At 46.7% G+C, this 24,549-nt stretch overlaps 1 protein-coding gene across 1 annotated transcript in view; it reads left to right on the forward strand.

The window, feature by feature from the left end:
- Positions 1 to 24,549, forward strand: part of ACAP3 (ArfGAP with coiled-coil, ankyrin repeat and PH domains 3) — a 57,577-nt gene that overhangs the window by 25,385 nt on the left and 7,643 nt on the right. The window contains exons 4-13 of the mRNA XM_050982736.1: positions 2,291 to 2,344; positions 10,833 to 10,994; positions 16,445 to 16,557; positions 17,485 to 17,536; positions 18,740 to 18,840; positions 19,504 to 19,615; positions 20,736 to 20,944; positions 22,194 to 22,263; positions 22,374 to 22,468; positions 24,036 to 24,256. Of these exons, the coding sequence (XP_050838693.1) occupies positions 2,291 to 2,344; positions 10,833 to 10,994; positions 16,445 to 16,557; positions 17,485 to 17,536; positions 18,740 to 18,840; positions 19,504 to 19,615; positions 20,736 to 20,944; positions 22,194 to 22,263; positions 22,374 to 22,468; positions 24,036 to 24,256 (1,189 nt within the window). The remainder of the gene's footprint in view (positions 1 to 2,290; positions 2,345 to 10,832; positions 10,995 to 16,444; positions 16,558 to 17,484; positions 17,537 to 18,739; positions 18,841 to 19,503; positions 19,616 to 20,735; positions 20,945 to 22,193; positions 22,264 to 22,373; positions 22,469 to 24,035; positions 24,257 to 24,549) is intronic.

Consider the following 24,549-nt stretch of genomic DNA (forward strand, 5'->3'; position numbering starts at 1 on the left):
TGCCATCTCAAAAGACTGGCTGAAAGGTCAGGGTGGGATCCATTTAAATGAGATTGGGTGAGAGGTCAGAGTGACATCCACTCAAAATGAGTCTGGCTGAAAGGTCAGGTGGGATCCATTTAAATGAGATTTGGAGGGAGGTCAGTGGGATCGATTTCAAATGAGGTTTGGAGGGAGGTCAGAGTGAGGTCCATTTAAAATGAGATTTGGAGGGAGGTCAGTGGGATCCATTTAAATGGGATTTGGAGGGAGGTCAGTGAGATCCGTTTAAATGAGTCTGGCTGAAAGGTCTGGGTGGGATCCATTTAAAATGAGACTGGCTGAAAGGTCAGGGTGAGATCCATTTAAATGAGATTGGCTGAAAGGTCAGTGGGATCCATTTCAATGGGATTTGGAGGGAGGTCAGTGGGATCCATTTCAATGGGATTTGGAGGGAGGTCAGTGGGATCCATTTACAATGGGATTTGGAGGGAGGTCAGTGGGATCCATTTCAATGGGATTTGGAGGGAGGTCAGTGGGATCCATTTCAATGGGATTTGGAGGGAGGTCAGTGGGATCCATTTCAATGGGATTTGGAGGGAGATCAGAGTGAGATCCATTTACAATGGATTTGGAGGGAGGTCAGTGAGATCCATTTCACTGGATTTGAGAGAGGTCAAGTGGGATCCATTTAAATGGGATTTGGAGGGAGGTCAGTGGGATCCATTTCAATGGATTTGGAGGGAGGTCAGTGGATCCATTTAAATGGGATTTGGAGGGAGGTCAGTGGGATCCATTTCAATGGGATGTGGAGGGAGGTCAGTGAGATCCATTTAAATGGGATTTGGAGGGAGGTCAGTGAGATCCGTTTAAATGAGATTTGGAGGGAGATCAGAGTGAGATCCATTTCAATGGGATTTGGAGGGAGGTCAGTGGGATCCATTTAAAATGAGATTTGGAGGGAGGTCAGTGGGAATCGATTTCATGGGATTGGAGGGATGTCAGTGGGATCCATTTCAATGGGATTTGGAGGGAGGTCAGAGTGGGATCCATTTCAGTGGGATTTGGAGGGAGGTCAGAGTGGGATCCATTTCAATGGGATTTGGAGGGAGGTCAGTGGGATCCATTTCAATGGGATTTGGAGGAGGCAGTGGATCCATTTCAATGGGATTTGAGGGAGGTCAGTGGGATCCATTTCAATGGGATTTGGAGGGAGGTCAGTGGGATCCATTTCAATGGGAGTTTGGAGGAGGTCAAGTGGATCCATTTCAATGGGATTTGGAGGGGAGTCAGTGGGGTTCCATTTCAATGGGATTTTGGAGGGAGGTCAGTGGATCCATTTCAATGGGATTTGGTGTTTGGAGTGAGGTCATGTGAATCCATTTATGAGGATTTGGAGGGAGTCAGTGGGATCCATTTCATCAATGGATTTGAGGGAGGTGAGGCTGGCCCGCCCAGCTGATCTCGGCAGGCAGTGCACTGTATGTCTGAGCACAGATTTGGGATGTGAGCGCATCCCACGTTGAGCTGCAAAACGGGAGCTTCAGCTCAGCTCCGCCCTGTCCAGGAAAGGCTCCAAGCTCAAACGCCTCCTGGCAAGGACCAGGGCCTCCTCAGATCCTTTTCCTAGCCTCCCCCCCAGCCCTGGCAGCCTGCTTCCCTTCACTGCCAGCTCCCTTCACCTTACTTTTTTTTTTCTTTTTATTTATGTTTATTTTATTTTTGTTTTTATGTTTTTTAATTTTTATTTTAATTTTTTTCATTTTTTTTTCTTTTATTTAGTTTTATTTATTTTTATTTTTGTTTTATTTTGCTTTTATTATTTTATTTTTATTTCTTTTAATTTTGTTTTTTTTGTCTTGTAGTTTATGTTTGTATTGCTTTTGTTATATTTATTGTATTGTATTTAGGGATTATGTGAATGGGATTTTATCTTCCTTCTTGATCTGGGCTTTTCCCTTCCCTGTATTGGTATTTATTGCGTTTATTTTATTTTTTATTATGGTTATTTATTTCATTTGTATTGTATTGTTTTTTGGTTCTATTTTACTTGTATCTATTTGATATGATTTATCCCCCGGTCCTTTCTGTGGGATTTTATCCCTTTTTTATTTATTTGATTTTGTTTTTGTTTTGTTTTGTTTGTTGTTATTTTATTTGTTTATTTTTGTTTTGTTTTTAATGATTGTACTTTTATATTATTTTCTTTTAATGATTGTATTTTTTTTATTAATGATTGTATTTTATTTTAATGATTGTATTTTATTTTATATTATTTTAATGACTGTGTTTTATTTCATTTTTTGTTCAGGAGTGCCTGGATAAATTTGGGGACAGCCTGCAGGAGATGATCAATTACCACATGGTAAGGAGCTGCTGCCCTGTCCCCTGGGGGCTGGTGGCACTGCTGGTGTCCCCTGTGTTTGCCACCAAGAGAGGTCCACCCCAAACCTCCCCAAAAAAGGCACTGCCTCCCTCTGGGTAATTATTGCAATCCATAATTAAATTTTAATTAAATGAATTATTGAAATCATAATGTACAAACCATTTTGGATGGTTCGGGACCTAGCTCATCCAATTGGGTGACACCAGGTGAGCTGGTCAGAGCCTCTGTGAAAAATCCTGCAGCACGGAATTCCCTTCCCCCTTTTTTCAAATAATTGAATTTCCCCCCTTGTGCACAGTATTGATATTTGTTTTTTTCCTCATTTTCAAAGTAATTGATTTTTTTCCCCCATTTTCAAAGTAATTGATAGTTTTCCCCCTTTTTAAAGTATTGATTGTTTCCCCTTTTTCAAAGTAATGATTTTTTTTTCCCCTTTTTCAAAGTAAGGATTTTTTGTTTCCCTCCCCTTTTTCAAGTAGTGAGTTTTTCCCTCCCCTGTTCAAAGTAATTGATTTTTTTTCCCCCATTTTCAAGTAATTGATATTTTTTCCCCCTTTTTCAAAGTATTAATTTTTTTTGTCCCCCCTTTTTCAAAGTATTGATTTTTTTTTTTCCCCCATTTTCAAGTATTGAATATTTTTTTCCCCCGTTTTCAAAGTAATTGATTTTTTCCCCCTTCTCTCTTCCAGCTCCCTGTTTTGACCAGGCCCAGAGGTCGGTCCCGGCAGCAGCTGCAACATTTTGTCAAGGAGTGATTTTTGGTGTTTGTTTGGTGTTTGTTTGGTGTTTGTTTGGTGTTTGTTTGGTGTTTGTCCTTTTTCCTTTGATTTCAGCTCCCTGAGCTTCACCTTCCACCTGTCCTGGGAGTGCAGGAGCAGAACCAGAACCTCCCTGCAGGATTAACCCCGCCACGTTTGCCGGATCCTGCAGAAAACCCAGCCCAAAGTTCAGATCCCTGCAGGGCTGATCCTGCAGGATAAACCCAATCCCATCCCAAGTTCCGATCCTCAGTATACGCCAAGCCAATAGTTCAGATCCTGCAGGGCTGATCCTGCAGGATCAACCCATCCCAAAATCCTCTGGTGGGGCTGATCCTCCCACCATGAACATCCCAAATCTGCAGGGCTGATCCTGCAGGAATAACTCCATCCAAAGTTCAATCCTGCCGGGTAAACCATCCCAAAGTTCAGATCCTGCAGATAAATCCATCCCAAATCCATCTGTTTTGGGGCTGATCCGGCAGATAAACCCTCTCCAAAATCTGCAGCAAGAGGAAAGACGCACTGGCAAGAAGGGAAGGGGGGCAAAGGCATGCGAGCATGGACAAAAGTTCAAGAGCAAACAGTAGGAGAGAAAACTGCCTGAAAGCTGAACAAAAGACAAGGGACTACAGAGTGTTCAATTATCCTCCAGTCATGAATAACCTCTCACTCGGAAGGGAGTTGTAATATCCTGCATTTCAAGGGAAAACTAGAGGGGAACACGAAAGGGCACAAAACAGCCAAAAACAGAAACACCAGCAGAGAAGGAACCGAACTACAAGGAAGGCAAACCCAAGGGAAAAAGGAGGACGGGAAGCAACGGAAACACCGGGGGAACACAGGCAACACCGGACCCATAAAAAGGACACCATGGAAAAAAAAAGAAAGGAGAAAAAAACACACGGTAAGGGGAGGAGGAAAACGGAACCAGGAGACGGGGCAGGGAAAGGAAGAAAGAAGCAGCGAGGGCCCAAGACGGACGAACCGAAAAAGGAAACGAAAGGGAAAAACAAGCGACTTCGCAAAGGAAAAAACAAAAGGGGGGAGGGGAGAGGAGGGGGGAAGAAACAAAACCCAAACGGCACCGGAACAAACGCAGCACGCGCGAACACACGATAAAACGACGAACAACGGAGGACACAAAGGCAGTGGAACCGGGGCGGAACAAAAACGGGACATCCAGCCACCGACAAAGAAACCCGAGAGGGGGGGGAGGAGGCTGGAGGGGGGAGGAGGGGGGGGGGGGCAGGTAAGGGGGGGAGAGGCTAAAAGAGAAAAAGGAAGGACAGGAAAAGAAAACGGAAAACACCACAAAACCCGGAGGGGGGCGCACAGGCCACAACAAGGCCGCAAACACGACGAACAAAACGCCACACACGACGCGGCAGCCACAACAACAACCAAAAACCGAAAATAACCAGACAGCGCGGAAGCTGGAACCCACCACTGCCAACGCCCCCCCAGAAAGCCCCCAGAACCCCACCGCACCCAAACAGCCTGAGGAAAACGCACCCAAGCACTCCCACCACGAACCCCATCCCAAAATCGCATCTGCGCATGCTGATCTGCAGATAAACCCATCCCACAGTTCAGTTCCTGCAGGATAACACATCCCAAAATCCTGCAGGGCTGGTCCTTCAGGATCCACAACCCAGCCCAAAATCCATCTGCAGGGCTTGATAACCTTCAGGATAAAAAAACCCATCCCAAAATTTTAGATCCCTGTAGGCCTTGAATAACCTCCAGGGACAAACTCATCCCAAAGTTCAGATCCTGCAGGGCCTGATTTCCTTCCCCAGAGATGAACCCGTCCCAAAATGCGGTCCAGGGGCAATGATCCTCCAGGATAAACCCATCCCAAAATCTGCAGGGCTGATCCTGCAGGATAAACCCATCCCAAAATCTCCAGGGCTGATCCTGCAGGTCAAACCCATCCCAAAATCCATCTGTGGGGCTGATCCTGCAGGATAAACCCATCCCAAAATCCATCTGTGGGGCTGATCCTGCAGGATAAACCCATCCCAAAATCCATCTGTGGGGCTGATCCTGCAGGATAAACATGTCAATGTTCAGATCCCACCCATATATAATAAGTAAGAAAATAAAACAACAAATAATAACATTAAACCAATATAAACCAATAATAATAAAATTAAAAAAATCTTTCCCTACCAAACTGTACCAAGAAAGACTTGACTGAAGCTGGAATGTGGACGTGCTGGGCTGAGCTGGGATCGCTGCTGGCACCTGCGGTTTGGTGTGGCCACAGCCTCTGTCCAGTTTCCACAGTTTATTCTCACTTTCTAGCCCTGATTTCTGCTTCTGCTCAATTTCAAAAAAAAAGAAAAGGGGGATGCAGACTTACTGTGTGCTACCAGAATGTCAATCCATCGGTCTTTGGCCCCACCGAAGGGAATAATGCCGAACTGAAGAAAGGATATGCAAAAAACAAGGAGACCAAGAAGGCCGTTTGCAAGTGCGGGAGGACAGGAGATCTCGCTGAAAAATGTGAAGAATCATACAGGGGGTAAAACAAACAACCCAGCATAAAAAAAAAACCGTGGGGGAGACGCATAAAATAAACCCAAAAAAATGATAAAACAACTCAAATAACCACTAGAAAAAGGGGGGGGTGAACCCTAAGACATAATATAGAGTAGGCAACCTTTAACAAATCTTTGAGCGTATCCCTTTCCAACCTCTCGGGGGGGAAAAAAAAAAAGAAGAACAGTGACTGCAAGCTGGACTGGACGCGCTGGGCTGGAGCTGGTGATCCTCTGGCACCAAGCAACTTAAAAAAATATTCGCACCTTCTACCCCTGAGTGTGGGGACGTAACCCCGATTCCCCAAGTTCCTCTCGATTCTCCCAATTCTCCTCATATTACTGTTCGCTGGTGATTTAGGGAAGTTCAAGGAGAGCAATAGCAGTTTGACAGGTGCGGAAAAAGAGGGACTGGAGAGCTCGCTGGTGAGAACTCAGCAAACAAAAAATTCTCAAATAACCCCCAAATAACCATGAGAATGACTGCAAAACGCACCACAAAGGAGAGTAAAACCAGAAATACCCCAACATAAAAACTAAAAAGTAAATTAGGGGGCTTGCCCACCTCGCAAAAAGACTTGACAATGAAGCTAAAAGAATTGGGACGTGCTGGGCTGCAGGCTGGATGCCTGCGGGGGCACCGGACAGGATCTTGCGTTGTGGAGACCACGCCTCCGGCTCCGCATCCCAAAATATTAGCTCATAAAAAATCTCACTGCTAACACAAACTGAGGAATAAAACATGCCCATTTGGGGCCCCAAGGGGACGTGAGGCAGTTCAAGAGAACCAAAGATCAGTTTGGCAAGGTGCGGAGGACCTGAGATGCGCTGGGAAGACGCGCAGGTGAGCCGGGGCGCAAAACCGCACGAGGGGCGGGAGAGGACCACGGGCACGCTGATGCATCACCAAAAGGGGGGGTGCTTCAGGCACCGGCCCTGGACAAACGTTCCTGCAGGTGGGCACACCTGGCTTCTGAAACACTCACACCTCAATTTTTCTTTCTGGTTTTCAGAATTATATAAAAAAGACTGAAAGGTGGCTCTGGTTCATATTATGGATGTGAGCATCCTGCGAATAGCAGGAGAGCAAAAACAAAGACATGTCCTCCTTGACTATATAACAAGACGATCAGAGCTAAAAGTTTTATTTATTATAAGATTTATAAATATTTTGAAGGTTTTTATTTTCTATATTATATTTTTAGAGATTTATATATTTTCTAACATATAAAGTTTATCCACAAAAAATGGGTGCGACGCCCGACCCCACGTGAACAGGGATTGCACACAGGGATTGCTCCTATGAACCTAGCCTGCTCAAACGTCCCCTCGGTATTGGGATTTTTCTGTTTTCATCATCAACTCTGAGGTAGATTTTAGTGAGAACATGTCACTTTATTCAATTGTTTCAAAGGTTGAGGAAATTCATTTAGTTTCTGTGATTTTAGGTTGAGAATGTGTCATTAAAAAAAAAAACAAAACTTAAATCGTGATTTTAGGTGAGAAATGAAATCACAAAACGTTGATTGTTAGTGATTTTACGGTGAGAATATGCATGGGAGTCAGTGATTTGTTAGGTGAGGCATGTCATGTACAAAAACATGTTGATTTTCGGTGGTACTAAAATGCATTTATTTAGTGATTTTAACAACGGTGTGCGACATGGTAAAAAAATGCAGGGTTGGCGTTTCGTGCTTTTGTCGGTGAGAAATGTGGCATTGACCTTTCAGGTGTGATTTTTAGGTAGAGAAATGAAAATCATTGATTTCATGAATTTAGGTGAGATGTGTCCTTTATTTAGGATTTTAGGTGAGAAATTTCTAAAATGATTTTAGTATTTTAAGGTGAGAAAATGTTGCATAAAAATGATTTCATGACATTTTAGGTGAACACAATGTGCATTTATATTTAGGATTTGTGCGTTTGAGAAAATTGCCAAATTTATTTCAGTGACGTGGGGTTATGAGAAATGGGGGCACAAATTAAAAAAAATAATGTATACAAAACAATATTGGGTGGAATAAACGCGAGAGAATGTGCAAAATTTATCATACACACTGTTTAGTTTGGAAATATGCAATAAGGGGATTTTCAGAACACTGATTTAGTGTGAGAAATGTGCAAATATAGACATTTTAGTGGGAGCCATGGGTTGTCCAATATAAGCTTTCAGTATCAACTAGTGATAGTAGAAATGTGCAGTGCTTTTCGGTGAGCGTTGAGGTGGAATCTGTGCAATTAGATATTAGGGGAAGAGGGGCATTTTGGTGACGCAGTAAGGTTCTGTGGTACAATTAAATTAAGATCAAAGATATCTGTGGAACATGTTACACAATGATGTTTAAGGGTGGGGCAGGACATCTAAAAGCCTTAGGTCGTATGGGTGTACATAGATATTTAGGTGAAGAAGGTGCATTACAGTAAGTCAGTGCTTTTAGGGGAGACCAATGGGTGTCCTTTAATTAACAGCACAGTCCCCACCCCGGGGGGGGAAAACTCACCCGGAACAGGGGCACCGCGCCCAAAAAAAAAGGGGGGGGAAAAAAAAAGGCAGAAAAAAAAAAAAAAAACAGGGGGGGGGCTCCCCCAGGCCCTTTGCTCTGGAATTCTGCTGAATCTCTGGATTGATTTCCCAGTGGGTTTGGGCATGGAAAAAAAATGCAACATATATCGGGTTTGCTGCGTGCTGAGAGGAATTTTTGCAGGGTATGTGTTCGACCACCCACGAGAAAAACCGAGCGTAGTGACTGACGGCCAAGCAGAGAATAGGGAAAGAAAGAGAAAAGGTGGTTATAAGAGGAGATCCTAAGAATGCGGTTACAGAACGCAATCAGTGGAGGGGCAGGGCGGACATTCTGCATCTAAGTGGGAAAGCAATCCAATTTTTGCGTACATGTATGCGGACAGTGCTGCTGCCTTGCACCCTCTCAGTAGGGGAAAAACAGGGGAAAAACGAGGAGGAAGGGGAAAAAGCCTCAGCGTGCAGGGGGGGAAAGTATAAAAAGAGTCAAACTCATTTTTTTATCAAGAGTTTCAAACTCATTTTTTTATCAAGAGTTCAACTCATTTTTTTTTATCAAGAGTTCCAAATCATTTTTAAATCAAGTTCAAACTCTTTATTTTGTGGGGAAAAAGGCTGAGGGGTGTTTTCACCCTGGCCCTGAGCCAGATTTGTCCAAAAAGTATCAAAACCACATCTGAAGGAGGAAAGAAAGAGGATCAAATAGGAAGTGGTCCATTTCATTCTAACCTTCACCTTCCAACCCAGAATTCCAAATTCCCCAGTCCCAACTCCAGCGGTTCGTTTTCTTCCCCCAGCGATGTTGGTTAGCATAGCAACGACTGTGCAAAAGAGTGCGTAATGCCCCTTGTCATTCACAAGACGTGAACGACAAGTCCACACAAAGACGAGAAAACCATACAACGTTCTAAGCATAGTAACCAATCCCAAGTATCCAGCTGTTGTTATCCCCAATGTCATCCAAAAAAACATTCTCAAACCAAATCTTCTATTCTTCTCACGTTCCACCCCAAAATCCAAGAACTCCCAACATTTCCATCCTCCAGCTGTGCAGAGAAAAAGATGAGTAGTAGGCGCGCACAACAAAAAGTGGGTCCAGTCCAGAAAAAAAAGTCGGCCAAATCATTTAAAAAGAAAAACAAATTTCGATTGCTAAAGACAAAGGATAACTGAAATCTTATCAGAGACACGAAAGCTCAAAGATTCGCAACCCTAAATACATTGCCAACGGCCAGCTGAGTATGGTGTGCTCAATCACCCACAATATATGTACGAAGACAAAACAAACACCAAAAAAGTCTGCAAGCAAAGGCATGAATTGTGTTTAAGAAGTAAACCACAAAAAGACAATAGTCTAAACGACGTTGACAACAAATTTTAAAAACCCAAAAAATTGGACTAAAAACGATTCAAAGGTCACGCACCGAAGCCGATGTCCTTCAATTTCATGCAAAACTTAACTTCCACCCAAGCAGCGATTACAAGAACACAAGGCAAGCACACATTCGCAAACAACATCCACGGCAAGGGGCGTGACCTGTTTGTCGACACAACCCCAGAGTGGTGCCCCAAATCGGCCCTTCAAAGGATCAAGCTATCCAAAACAGTACCGGACCAACGCAAGAGTATCAACAGAGGCCGAACAAGTCGCAAAGGATCAACCAGCCGGGATGTGGGTGATGTGACGCGTGCAGATACCAACGCAAGAAAGTCAAGAAATCCCCAGAGCTGAGTGAAAAGGAAAAAAGAAGGGCAAAAGTCCGCACAAAGAACTAATTCACCGTACATAGAAAGGAAAAACGAAGAAATTAAAAAAAATCAGCCCGAAAACAAACTAGGCAAAAAGAAAACGTCACCCTCCAAAGCCCAACCAAACAACATCAGAAACCGCATGTTGCCACAGTCCAACGAAAAAGAGAAGAAAAGGGAAGGAATACCAAGCTGGTGGAGAAATAAAAGACATCAACTCAGGAGAGAAACTCGCCCCAGATAGTTTGAACTCCCAAACAAACTTCTCTGATATCAGGAGGTCAAAGCTGGATGATATTCCCCCTCCACCCCAGAGCTCCAAGGCATTGGAGTATCCCATCACCAATTCCGACTGGTTGGAAGAAAGGAGCGCTGCGTCGGAAGAAATCAAAACACACAACTGTCAAGAGGTATCAACAATCATACCCTTTCAGAAGCAGAACTGCCCCTCACCCCAAGTGCCAGGACGAAGGGGCGCACAGTCCCAACATAAGTCCAACTGGGGTAATACCAGGCGGACAAGGCCCCAAGAGGGGATCACCGAAAGATCGGCGGCGTATACCCGTGCGAGGTCAAGAGCGGCAAATCACGCGCATCAACCAAAGGCCGGCAATAGCAGTAACGCAGAATGCCAATCCCAGATCTGCCGCTTGGTAGTCTCTCTCCCCAAAATACGTGAGGGCACAAAAATCGCCCCGGGCGGCAAAGCTGTCCCCTCCAGCCCCAGAGCTCCAGGTGCCCCCAGGCCCAACGCCAAAACGTAGGGAGGTCACGCGCTCACAACCAGATGGTGGGCCCCAACAAGGGGCGGGTGCGACCAGGTCAGTTCTAGGAAAGGAACCTCACCCACAAGCAAAGCCCGCAGGACACCAGAGACATTGCCTCACACACAGGTCCACGGGGTGCGCTCATACCCCGAGAGAGGACCCAAATCGCCCGATATCAACATGTCAAACAAGCGGCCCCCATCCAGCCCCAACAGCGCCAAAGCGAGGCCCAAAGTGACCCAAGGATCGCAAAGCGGTGAGAGTGCTCAACAAGCGGCCACGCAGATGGTTGGCCACAAAATCGTTCACCATAAAGCAGCTCAAAGCGTCACCCGCCAGCCGCGAGAGCCCAAGAATTCCCCATCCCAACCCAGCATGAGTTCTCTCGACCACCACAAAGGTGAGCAAAAAAACATCAAAAATCTTACAGGGTCAGTCGTGAATCGAACGTCGGCAACCGAACACACAAAAATCCAATACAAACGAACACCACCATATGCACATGCCAACTCGCACGGGGGGAGGGGAATTCGCGCATCTCCCCAGAGGGTCAGTCGTCCACAAAGGAGGTCATGAACGACCGAGTCAATTCGCCAGGAAGGGCGATACGGTCCCCCTCCAAGGCCCCAGCTCCAGGAGCCGGCCCAGTCCAGCGTGTAATAAAAGTGTCTCCCGCCTCAGCTCTACGCCCCAGATAGTGGCCGAGGCACCCCAGGTTCACCACTTCGTTTCCAGCAGGCTGACACCGCCGGAGCAAAACGAGCTCAGAGACGCACACTACATGAAAAATTGGCCACCGAGGTGACAGGATGGGCTGGCGCGCTGACAACCCCCTGACCCACCAAAGGGGTTTTGAGGGCTCCGCCCTTGTGGACCGTGCCAAGTGCCCCCCTGGCACCAGCAGGAGCACCCAGGGCTATCAAGAACTAGCAAGGCCCCCGTAAGCGCCATGGGGAGACAGCGGCACCAGGCAGCAAAAACGCGAACCCCGGGGGTTTGGGGCCGTTCACGAGAGTTTTGGTCCCTCGCTCCCAATTTTGGGGTCCATACCGGGTTCGGTCCTCCTGGAGATCCAGAAGAGTAAGGCGCGCCCAATCCGTTTCCTCCTACGAATCCAGAGCCTTTTGGTTCGCTGCCGTTTAAAACCCTCCTGGGCGGTCCTGTTATCCCCTCCGTGTTCCCTCCTTTTTTGTCTTTTCCCCATATGTCGTTCCACCCCCTCCTTTTGTCCCCAGGGGGGAAGTACGCTTGTCAAAAAAGGGGGGGAAGAGCCTCCTTTGTTCCCATCCTGTTTCCCCTCCTTTTTACGTTCCTTTTCCTCCCTCCTTTTATTTTTTCCCGGTCCTATTTAAAATTTTTCCCGGGGCGGCAAAAAGTTTCCCCTCCTTTTTCCCTCCTTGATTCCAGTTCCAAACCCTTTTATAAGTTCGCCAAAATGTCCTTAGATTATCCCTGCCTTTATGCCCGGCGTCGGTCTTTTTACGCAGCTGGACGCTTGGAATGAAAAACCAATTTCTTCCCAAATTTCGTGCCTCCTATTTGACCTCCTCATTTTCTCCTATATTCCGCAGAAGGATGCCTTGCAACCAGGGGGGGGGGGGGTCCTTTTTCCTCACCTCTTGCTTGCCCTCCTTTGTTCTTCTCTCTGTCCCCATCCCTTTTTCCTTTTTTTTTCCCCAACTCGCTTTTTCCCCCTCCTTTTTCCACCACCTCCTTTTTTTTTTCCCCCTTCTTCCCCTTCCATTTTTTTCCTTCGTTAATTCCCCCCATCGTACTTTAATACCCCCTTTTATGCCTCCCCCTATATTTTACCCGTCCCCTTTTCCACCAAAAATCCTTGGTTTTTCCCCTTTGACGCCATTTATCGAATTTACCTTGCGATGTTCATCCCCTCTATTTTTTATCCAGAACCCTTTTTCACGACCGCATCGGCCTTTTCCCCCCTCCATTTCACCCGTCCGCTTATTTATCCACGCGGTTTCGCAATTCCCCGTGGAGAATACCTTAATTTGTCCCTTATTCCCCTCCAGCACTAGGTCTCCTTTTCCCCTTATTTTGCACTTTTCTCCCGTCCTTCTTTTTCCCCTTTTTATCACATTTATTCCCCTCCTCTTTTACCAGCTACCCCCCTTTTTCCCTCATTTTTGTTTCACGCCGCCCTGTTCGCGCTCCTTTGTGCCCCCTCCTTTTTTCCCCTCCTGCTATGTTATCACCCTTGTTTCCCCCTCCTTTTCCCATCCGCCAAAACCATGTTTTCACCTCCTCTTTTCTGTTCCCCTTTTCGCCCCTCCTTTTTTTTTTCCGCCTATTTCCCCTCTTTTTTTTCCCCTTTTCCACGCTCCTATTTTCCCCCTTTTGTCCCCCGTTTCCCCTCCTTTTTCCCCCTTTTTCCCTCCTCTTTAACCCCTTATTCCCCCTCCTTTTCCCCGTTCCCCTCTGTTAGCCGTTTACCCCACATCATTTTTTTCACCCCTTTTCTTTCCATCCCCCATAACCATTTAAATAGCCCTCATGTAAAACTTAATTATTTTTCCCCTCCATTTGGGTTTCCCCATATTTATCAATTATTTAATACCCTCAATCTTTCAGCAAGCTCCTCTTTCCCCTTTGGCATCCCCCTCACTGTTTCTTTATCCCGTCCTTTTAACCACATCCTCTTTTCCCCCTTGTCCCCCTCCTTATTTTACCCCTTGGATATCCCCCCCTCATTGTTTATTCCTCATTTCTTAGTTATTCCCCCTCCGTCTTTTAACCACCCCCCCGTACCCGACCAACACAAACCAGAAAACCTCCACACAAGGTACCGACCCTTTCCGTGCGGCCGACGATGCCTAGTTTTTCGTCCGGACCCCCGTTATGTGGATATACCAAAAGGAGGAAGCAGTCCCATAACAAACGTGTAACTTGTGTCCCGCACCCCGACCGGGTCAAGTTTTTGCGCCACATTAACACTACCGACACAGAACCCATTTTTCCCGGGCTCCTATGGTCGCCCCCTCCTTTTTTTCTTTCTTTCCTTCCTTTTTTCCCCCTTTTTGGTTTCCATTTTACTCCCCTTTTTTTTGTGGTTCACCCTTTTTGATTTCCCGGGCACCCCGTTTCCCCATTTTGCTGCTTTCCCCTCAATTCTCCTCCAGGATCTCATCCCCCTGGTCCCTGCCGCCTCCCGGCTCCCTCCTGATTTTCCCCGTCTTGGTTCCAGGCTGGGCGACCACTTTTGATCAACTCCTGAACTCTGCCGGGAGAAGCGGGAAGATGGGAGCCCAAGCACGCCCATGATACCAGCAGAGACGGTGATCCCCAAATCCCAATTTCCCCCAATTTCCCCTGCAAATTCCCCGTCCCCCATTTCCCTGATTTTTTCTTCCTGGAGGCCCTCTGCGTTGGCACCAAGTCCAAGATAGAAACCTACAGTCCACGTCAGAGTTTCCTGATGTGCCTCCTGATTTTTGAGCGGGATATTGCCCTCTACCTATGTGCTGGTGCCCTCAAATTCAAGAATGATTTTGACCGTGATGTTTCCTGCACTTTTTTTTTTTTGGTTTTTGAAATTTACCGTTATAAATCTGGTTCCTTATAAATATTTAAAGATCAAATTTTTAAACAACACATTAAAAAGCAAGCAATTTAATAAACTCAAGTTCTTTTTAGTTTCAGTCAACTAGAATCGTGAAGGCAGAGGTCGTCAATATTTGACCACCCTTGGCAACGATTCCCTTCCCACCACTGAGGTTGGAATAACTAGTGAATATATTATTAATAAAACTTAAAGTACTTTAAATGAGTTTTTCCTTTCCCTCCTCTGTCAAAGGAAAATCAAAGGAAGGGAAGAAAAGCCAAGAAAATAAAACAGAGGGGAAAAAAAAAAGAGCGGAAGATTAAAAAAGGAGGTAGGAGGGATAGGGAGCAGGGGGGAAAACAAAAAAAAGGGACAGAAAACTGAAGAAAAGGGCTAAGCGTGAAAAGGGGGCCGGGATAAAAGGAAGAGAGAGGGGAGGAGTGTGGGGAAAAAAGGCCGGGGCATGATAGGGAGGCAAGAAGAAAAGGCGAAAGGGGTAAAAAAAAAAAGGAAACCCGACAAGGAGGGAAAAGGAAAGAAGGGGGGGAGGAAAAAGGGGAAGAAAGCGAAGGAGAAAGAAGGAGAAGGGGGGAAAAGAAAAGAGAAAAAGAAGGAAAAGGGAAAAGAGAGAAAGAGCGTGGGGGAAGAGAGAGAAACAGAAGGAAGGGGACGAGAGACAGGAAAACAGAAAGGCAAGGCAGATGAAAAGGAAGAACGGAGAAACAAGAGCAAGAAAAAGAGGAGAGGAAGAGTGGGGAAAGGATAGAGAGAAAAGGCGAGAGAGAAAGGAGAAAAAGAGGAGGAAGGAAGAGAAAGGGGGAAGGAACTCGCTCCTGGTCAGGTCATATTTCCCAACACACTTAAGACCCAGAGATCTGATGCGAGTTCACCAATCCCAAGGCCAAAAACTTTAGGATTGTATATGGCGGATTTGCCTTTCCACATTTACGATTCATATTTTATTAAAGTAGCTCTCCACCCTGATCCCTCAGAGATCCTGCGCCCAAAACTTTGGGATTTTTGCTGATTTTGTCCTTTTTGTTGATATGTTTTTAACGGATTACATCCCGCCTCTTCAACTCTGATCCCCACAAATTCCCTTTCCCAAACTTTGGGATTTGAAAAAATCAGAATTTGTCAATCCTGTTCAGAATTTATTAAAAGTATCCGACTCCACCACGCGAAATCCCACAAAAGCCACTGAGTTCACCAAACTCTAGGGGATTATTCTAGATGGCAGATTTGTCCCCTTTTTTGGGTGTTTTTTTTCTTCCACCCTGACCCCCACCCACCAGCTCCTGTCCCAGAACAGTAGTTGTGGGATATTTGGTCCAGATATTTGTCCCCTTTTGGGGTTTGTTCCCAGCGCTACCGCCTCCATTCCTTGTTCCCAAAACTTTGGGATTTTGTATCAGATTTGGTCCCTGTTTTGGTGTGTTTTCCAGCTGGCTGACCACCACGCAAGAATCGCTAGGTCCACGACACGAGAGCCTTGGGATTAGTTTGGTGGCAGAGTTGGGTGTCCCTTTTTTGGGTGTTTTCATTCTAAAGATAACTTTTTAATGATTTTATATTCCCCTCCTGCCCTCGTCTCCACCCTGACCCCCGACCCGCAAGGCACCCCGCCCCCTCCCAATCCTGATTCCCACACATTTGACCCACGGGTGAAAGAAAAGAATGGGACTCTTGGCAGATTGTGCTAACCCTGTGGTGGGTGTCTTTCCACCCTGCCCCCCCTCCCAGGTCCCTGTCCCAAGAACTTTGGATTTTGAGGCAAGATTTGTGTCCGCTTTTTTGGGGGGGTGGCTGGGGTGTTTTTTGCCCCCCTGACCAGAGGACCAGGGGGGCCACCAATCCTGTCCCAAACTTTGGGATTTTTGGCAGATTTTTCCCTTTTTGGGTGGTTTTTCCATCCAGCCTGACCACCCCCAATCCTGTCCCAAACTTTGGGATTTTGGCAGATTTGTCCCTTTTTGGGTGTTTTTCCAGCCTGACCCCACCAATCCTGTCCCAAACTTTGGGATTTTGGCAGATTTGTCCCTTTTTGGGTGTTTTTCCAGCCTGACCCCACCAATCCTGTCCCAAACTTTGGGATTTTGGATCAGATTTGTCCCTTTTTGGGTGTTTTTCCACCCTGACCCCACCAATCCTGTCCTTCTGATCCCTTTCCTCTCCCCAGGATTTCTCCTACGACGACCCCAAGGTGGAATTCAACGTGGATGCCCCCAACGGGGTGGTGATGGAGGGTTACCTCTTCAAGAGGGCCAGCAACGCCTTCAAAACCTGGAACAGGTGAGAAATCATCCCCAAAAATTGCTCCAATTCACTGAAATGGTCATTTTAATAGACATGTTAATTTATAATAAATTAAATATTTTTCCTAAATATTTATATGTATATTATTCAATAATAAGAAATAAATTAAATAAAATATATTTAATATCATATAAATATAATTGATTCGTTATAAATATATTAATATTAATATTAATAATTAAATTAAGATGAAACATTTAATAAACATGTTAATGTTAATTTTTAATAAATATTTTTCCTAAATATTATATGTATATATATTCAATAGGAAATAAATTAAATAAAATATATTTAATAATAATATTTAGAATTGATCCATTATAAATATATTCATATTATTAATTAAGATGAAACATTTAATAACATGTTAATGTTAATTTTTAATAATATTTTTCCTAAATATTTATAATTATCTATATTCAATAGGAAATAAATTAAATAAAATATATTTAATATAATGATGAATAGAATTGATTCATTATAAATATATTCATATTAATAATTAAAATTAATATTAAACATTAATAAACATTTTAAAGTTAAATTTTAATAAATTAAATATTTTTCCTAATATCCTAAATATTTATATGTATCTATATTCAATAGGAAATAAATTAAATAACATATTTAATATAATGATGAATAGAATTGATTCATTATAAATATATTCATATTATTAATTGATAATTAAGATGAAACATGTAATAAATTCAATATTTTCCTAAATATTTATAGGTATATAAAACCAAAGGCAATTTCTGTGCATAAAGAGCCCATTGAAGCATTGAATGAATTGATTGGTTTCATTGATTAACGATGGAATGGATTTATTCCAAAGCCTGGGGAGAGCTGGGATTTTCCTGGGCAGGTGCTGATGTCTGTCCGTGTGTCTGTCCCCCTCAGGAGGTGGTTCTCCATCCAGAACAGCCAGCTGGTCTACCAGAAGAAGCTAAAGGTCAGTGAGGGGGTCACAGAGGGGGTGAACCAAGTGGTTAATTAGTTAATTAGTTCATTAATTCATTAACCAACTGCTTGGCTGGGGTGGGAGGAGCAGGGATTGGGGTCAGAGGGGCGGCCAGGCCATGAGTGGCTCCAGGGTTGGAAAAAGGCAGCAAAGATTGATTAAATAATTATTTATTATGTCATTTTTTAAATTAAATAATTCTTTATTAAATATTTTAAATTTATTTATTAAGGAATTACTTATTAAGGAATTATTCTGGGAGGTTTGGGGATGAGTTTGGGGGGTTTGAGGCACGGGAGAGTTTGGAGGATTTGGGAAGAATTTTGGAGGGTTTGGGGCAGGAGGGACCTTGGAGGGTCTGGGCAGGAATTTGGAGGTTTGGGCAGGAATTTGGAGGGTTTGGGCAGGAATTTGGAGGGTCTGGGCACGAATTTGGAGGGTCTGGGCACGAATTTGGAGGGTCTGGGCAGGAATTTGGAGGGTCCGGGGCACGAATTTGGAGGGTCGGGGCAGGAATTTGGAGGGTCCGGGGCAGGAATTTGGAGGGTCTGGGCAGGAATTTGGAGGATTTGGGCAGGAATTTGGAGGGTCTGGGCAGGAATTTGGAGGGTCTGGGGCAGGAATTTGGAGGATTTGGGCAGGAATTTGGAGGATTTGGGCAGGAATTTGGAGGATTTGGGCAGGAATTTGGAGGATTTGGGCAGGAATTTGGAGGGTCTGGGGCAGGAATTTGGAGGATTTGGGCAGGAATTTGGAGGGTCTGGGGCAGGAATTTGGAGGGTCTGGGCAGGAATTTGGAGGATTTGGGCAGGAATTTGGAGGATTTGGGCAGGAATTTGGAGGATTTGGGCAGGAATTTGGAGGGTCTGAGGCAAGAGGGAGTTTGGAGATTTTGGGAAGAAATTTGGAGGATTTGGGCAGGAAGGAATTTGGAAGTTTTCAGAAGGACTTCAGAGATTTTTGGGCAGGAATTTGGAGGATTTGGGAAGAATTTTGGAGGATTTAGCGCAGGAGGAAATTTGGAGGATTAGGGCAGGAATTTTCAGGATTTGGGCAGGAATTTTCAGGATTTGGGCAGGAATTTTCAGGGTTTGGTCAGGGGGGACTTTGGAGGGTTTGATGAAGAGTTCAGAGGCTCTGGGCAGTTGTGCCCCAGCCCCCCCAAGCCCCCCCAAGTCCCTGCTGTGCCCCCAGGACGTGCTGACCGTGGTGGTGGAGGACCTGAGGCTCTGCACGGTCAAACCCTGCGAGGACATCGAGAGGAGGTTCTGCTTCGAGGTCGTGTCCCCCACCAAGTGAGTCTGGGGCTCCCCGAGGCTCCCTGGGCTGCACTGGGAGCTCCTCTGCCTCTGCAGCCTTGGGGGGTTCAGTTTTACCTGGGAATTTGGGGTGGGAGCACCCCAAACTTGGGGGGTTCAGTTTTACCTGGAAATTTGGGGTGGGAGCACCCCAACCTTGGGGGGTTCAGTTTTACCTGGGAATTTGGGGTGGGAGCACCCCAACCTTGGGGGGTTCAGTTTTACCTGGAAATTTGGGGTGGGAGCACCCCAAACTTGGGGGGTTCAGTTTTACCTGGAAATTTGGGGTGGGAGCACCCCAACCTTGGGGGGTAAATTTTTACCTGAAAGTTAGGAGTGGGAACCCCCCCAGCATTATGGGGTAAATTTTTACCTGGAAGCTTCGGGGTGGGAACAACCCCAGCATTATGGGGTAAATTTTTGCCTGAAGGGGTTGAAGAGGGAACAACCCCAACCTTGTGGGGTTCATTTTTCCCTGGAAGCTTTGGGGTGGAACACCCCCAACCTTGTGGGGTAAATTTTTACCTGGAAGCTTTGAAGAGGGAACCACCCCAGCATTATGGGGTAAATTTTTGCCGTGCTGAGGATGAAGAGGAGCAGCCTCACCCCGAGGCCTGGGGGTGTTTTTGGCTCTCCCCACCCCGTTCCCTGCTGCTGCAGGAGCTGCATGCTGCAGGCTGACTCGGAGAAGCTGCGCCAGGCCTGGATCCAGGCAGTGCAAGCCAGCATCGCCTCCGCCTACCGCGAGAGCCCCGACTGCTACTACCTCGAGGTGAGCCTGAACCCCAGCCCCTGCTCCTGCTGCCTGGGGAAGGCTCAGCTGCGACACAGATAACCAATAATAAAGCAGGGATTTATTAAAAGGATGGAATAGAAAACAATATCTTGAAATATAGATAATTTTTATATTGTTTAGATAGGGTTTTATTATGATTTATTTATGTGTATTTATAAATTTTGTATCATTTAATGATACAAAAGGATCTCCTTCATGGAGCCACCTTGGGCAGCACAAGAGCCCAGCCGGGGCTGTGCCCAAGGTGAACCAAAATGGTCCCAAAATGAACCCAGGATGAAGCAAAGTGGTCCCAAGATGAACCAAAATGGTCCCAAAATGGTCCCAAGATGGACCAAAATGGTCCCAAAATGGTCCCAAGATGGACCAAAATGGTCCCAAGATGGACCAAAATGGTCCCAAAATGAACCCAAGATGAACCAAAATGGTCCCAAAAATGGATGATTGCTCCCAAAATGATCAGCTCTGCTCCATTTGCCCCTTGCAGTCTCTGTCCCATCCCAGCTCCAGCCCAGGCAGTCCCAGCCTTGTTTTTCTCTCTCCAGCCCACGGGGTTTGTGCTCCTGGGCTGAGATTTGGATCATTTGTCCTTGGTGCCCAGCTGGAGCAGGAATTGTTTTGTCTCCCTGCTCTGTGCCCAGAGCTCACCATCTCATCATGAACCCAGGATGAAGCTCAGAGCCACTTTAGAGCCACTCCAAGGCATCAAACCAAGCCCTCTCCTCCAGGTGTAAATCTCCTGATTTTTGGAGGTGCTGGAGGTGTAAATCTGATTTTTGGAGGTGTAAATATCCTGATTTTTGGAGGTGCTGGAGGTGTAAATCTCCTGATTTATTGGAGGTGTAAATCTCCTGATTTTTGGAGGTGCTGGAGGTGTAAATCTCCTGATTTATTGGAGGTGTAAATCTCCTGATTTTTGGAGGTGTAAATCTCCTGATTTTTGGAGGTGTAAATCTCCTGATTTTTGGAGGTGTAAATCTCCTGATTTTTGGAGGTGCTGGAGGTGTAAATCTCCTGATTTATTGGAGGTGTAAATCTCTTGATTTTTGGAGGTGCTGGAGGTGTAAATGTCCTGTTTTTCTGCTTTTCCCTGCAGAGGCTGGACAGAACAGCCTCACCCTCCACCAGCAGCATCGACTCAGCCACGGATTCTCGGGAGCGGGGCGGGAAGGGGGAGCCGATCCTGCAGAGGGTGCAGAGCATCCCCGGGAACGAGCAGTGCTGTGACTGTGGGCAGCCCGACCCGCGCTGGGCCAGCATCAACCTGGGCATCCTGCTCTGCATCGAGTGCTCCGGCATCCACAGGTGCTGCTGGATCCCGGGGAAATCCCGGGGAAATGGGCTGGGCTGGAGGGCGGGATCCTGGGGAAAATCATGGGGAAAATGGCTGGGGTGGAGGGCAGGATCCTGGGGAAAATCATGGGGAAAATGGCTGGGGTGGAGGGTGGGATCCCAGGGAAAAATCACAGGGAAAATGGCTGGGGTGGAGGGCGGGATCCCAGGGAAAAATCACAGGGAAAATGGCTGGGGTGGAGGGTGGGATCCTGGGGAAAATCCTGGGGAAAATGGCTGGGGTGGAGGGTGGGATCCTGGGGATAATCTGGGGAAATGAGGCAGGGATCGAGGGCGGGATTCCAGGGAAAATCACAGGGAAATGGCTGGGTGGAGGGTGGGATTCCAGGGAAAAATCACAGGGAAAATGGCTGGGGTGGAGGGTGGGTCCTGGGGAAAATCCTGGGGAAAATGGCTGGGGTGGAGGGTGGGATTCCAGGGATAATCCTGGGGAAAATGGGCAGAGATCGAGGGCAGGATCCCAGGGGAAATGGGCAGAGATCGAGGGTGGGATCCCAGGAGAAATGGGCAGAGGTGGAGGGTGGGATTCCAGGGAAAAATCACAGGGAAAATGGCTGGGGTGGAGGGTGGGATCCCAGGGAAAATCACAGGGAAAATGGGCAGGGATGGAGGGCAGGATTCCAGGGGAAATGGGCAGGGATGAAGGGCAGGATTTCAGTGAAAAATCACAGGGAAAATGGCTGGGGTGGAGGGCAGGATTCGGAGGGAAATGGGCTGGGGTGGAGGGCAGGATTCCAGGGATAATCCTGGGGAAAATGGGCAGGGATGGATTAAAAGATTCCCAGGGAAAATGACCAGGGATGGAGTGCAGGATCCCAGGGAAAAATCACAGGGATAAAGGGCTGGATTTCAGGGGAAAATCACAGGGGAAATGGGCAGGGATGGAGGGCAGGATTCCAGGGAAAAATCCTGGGGAAAATGGGCAGGGATGGATGGCAGGATCCCAGGGGAAAATCACAGGGAAAATGGCTGGGGTGGAGGGCAGGATTCCAGGGAAAAATGGCCAGGGATGGATTAAAAGATTCCCAGGGAAAAATGGCCAGGGATGGATGAAAGGATTCCCAGGGAAAACAGCCAGGGGTGGAGTTCAGGATTCCAGGCAAAGTGGTGGAGCTGGAATTGCAGAGAGATAATTCAGAGCTCATTAGGGAAATTGTGGGATTGGAATAATTTCTGGATTTTCTCCCTCCTGGCTGAGCAGGAGCCTGGGTGTTCACTGCTCCAAGGTGCGATCCCTCACGCTGGATTCCTGGGAGCCAGAGCTGCTGAAAGTGAGTGCTGGATTTTCCCAGGGAGAAACTCTGGGAATGCAGAGATTCCCTGGAAAAGGGGGGAATTCCTCCCCTGAGCCTTTAATTCCCTCCCTGAATTTCACTTCCAGCTGATGTGTGAGCTGGGCAACAGCACCATGAACCAGATTTACGAGGCACAATGTGAGGAGCTGGGGCTGAAGAAACCAACAGCAGGGAGCTCCAGGTGAGGCCTGAATCCATGGAAAAGCAGGTTCAGGGATCCCCACAGCAACCCCAAAGCCCTGGAGAACCCGTTCAGGGGTTCCAGGGAGCTCCAGGTGAGCCAGAATCCATGGAAAAGCAGGTTCAGGATCCCCACAGCAACCCCAAAGCCCTGGAGAACCCGTTCAGGGTTCCAGGAGCTCCGTGAGCCGAATCCATGAAAGCAGTTCAGATCCCCCACACCCAAGCCCTGGGAGAACCCGTTCAGGGGTTCCAGGGAGCTCCAGGTGAGGCCAGAATCCATGGAAAAGAGGGTTCCAGGGATCCCCACAGCAACCCCAAAGCCCTGGAGAACCCGTTCAGGGGGCTCCACATTCCTCAGGTGCCCCCATCCCATCCCAGTTACCTGAGCTGGTCTCTCGTGGGGGTCACTGGGGCATTGGGATGGGGCTGGGAACCTGGAATGGCAGGATTCACCTGGAATGGCAGGATTCACCTGGAATGGCAGGATTCACCTGGAATGGCAGGATTTACCCTAAATTTGAGACCTCCCAAACACCTGAAGCACCTGAGGTTGAACATCTCATTCCGCTCTCAACCCCCTGCACCTTTTTTGGTTGTTCTTTGAAGCAATTGGGGGAAAAAAAGAGACATTTTTAAGCTGGAGAAATAGGAATTTTAGGCCTCAGGTGGAATGGGAATTTTAGGCCCAGAGCAGCAGCTCCATCCGATCATGGTGGCTTTGGGCAAACCCAGTTCCCTCAGGAAAGGCAGGTCCAGCGACCTCAAAACACCTCATTTTCAAGTCTGAGAAATGGGAATTTTAGGCCTCAGGTGGAATGGGAATTTTAGGCCTCAGGTGGAATGGGAATTTTAGGCCTCAGGTGGTATGGGAATTTTAGGCCCAGAGCAGCAGCTCCATCCCCTTTTGTGGCTTTGGACAAACCCAGTTCCCTCAGAGGACTGCCAATGTCTTGTTTTAAAGGTTGAGAAATAGCAATTTTAGGATTCAAGTGGACAAAACACCTTTTCCCACATCCCCCAAGTTGCCGTGTGTGCCCTCCCTCGGCAGGCAGGACAAGGAGGCCTGGATCAAGAATTACGTGGAGAAGCTGCTGGGCTGGAAATGCCTCCTTTTAAAGTTTGAGAAATAGCAGTTTTAGGCCTCAGGTGGACAAAACACCCCAGAGCAGCAGCTCCATCCCCTCATGGTGGCTTTGGGCAAACCCATTTCCCTCAGGAAAGGCAGGTCCAGCGACCTCAAAACACCTCATTTTCAAGTCTGAGAAATGGGAATTTTAGGCCTCAGGTGGAATGGGAATTTTAGGCCTCAGGTGGAATGGGAATTTTAGGCCTCAGGTGGAATGGGAATTTTAGGCCTCAGGTGGAATGGGAATTTTAGGCCTCAGGTGGAATGGGAATTTTAGGCCCAGAGCAGCAGCTCCATCCCCTCATGGTGGCTTTGCACAAACCCAATTCCCTCAGAGATCTGCAAATGCCTCATTTTAAAATTACAGAAATAGCAATTTTAGGCTTCAGGTGGACAAAACACCTTTTCCCACATCCCCCAAATTGCCCTCCCTCGGCAGGCAGGACAAGGAGGCCTGGATCAAGGAGAAGTACGTGGAGAAGAAGTTCCTGAAGAAGCTGCCGGGTGGGGAGGCGCTGGCCGAGGCCGAGGCCGAGCCCAAGCGGCGCCGCTGGTGCGTCAAGAAGTGCCAGAGGCACAGCAGCGGCTCCCGGGCGCCCGCGGCCCGCAGGAAATACCGGCAGGAGCCGGGCGGCGCCTGCCCCGCCATGCTGGGCTCAGGTGGGGGCCGGGCACGGGGGTGCGGGTGGGACTGAGGCCTAGAGAGCAGGAATAGATGTAAAATATATAAAAATAGATATGTTAAATATATATATATATATATATATATATATATATATATATATATATAAAAGGGGGTAGGGGGGTGGAGGGGCCTTCAAAAAATGGAAAGACCTCCGGAAAATGGTGGAAGTGAGGCCTAGATATCAGTAATAGATATCAATATATAAAAATAGATAGAATAAATGAATAAATATACAATAAATAAATAGATAAATATATACATATTTTTA

Source organism: Serinus canaria, chromosome 21 (assembly GCF_022539315.1).
Source record: "Serinus canaria isolate serCan28SL12 chromosome 21, serCan2020, whole genome shotgun sequence".
NCBI lineage: Eukaryota > Metazoa > Chordata > Aves > Passeriformes > Fringillidae > Serinus > Serinus canaria.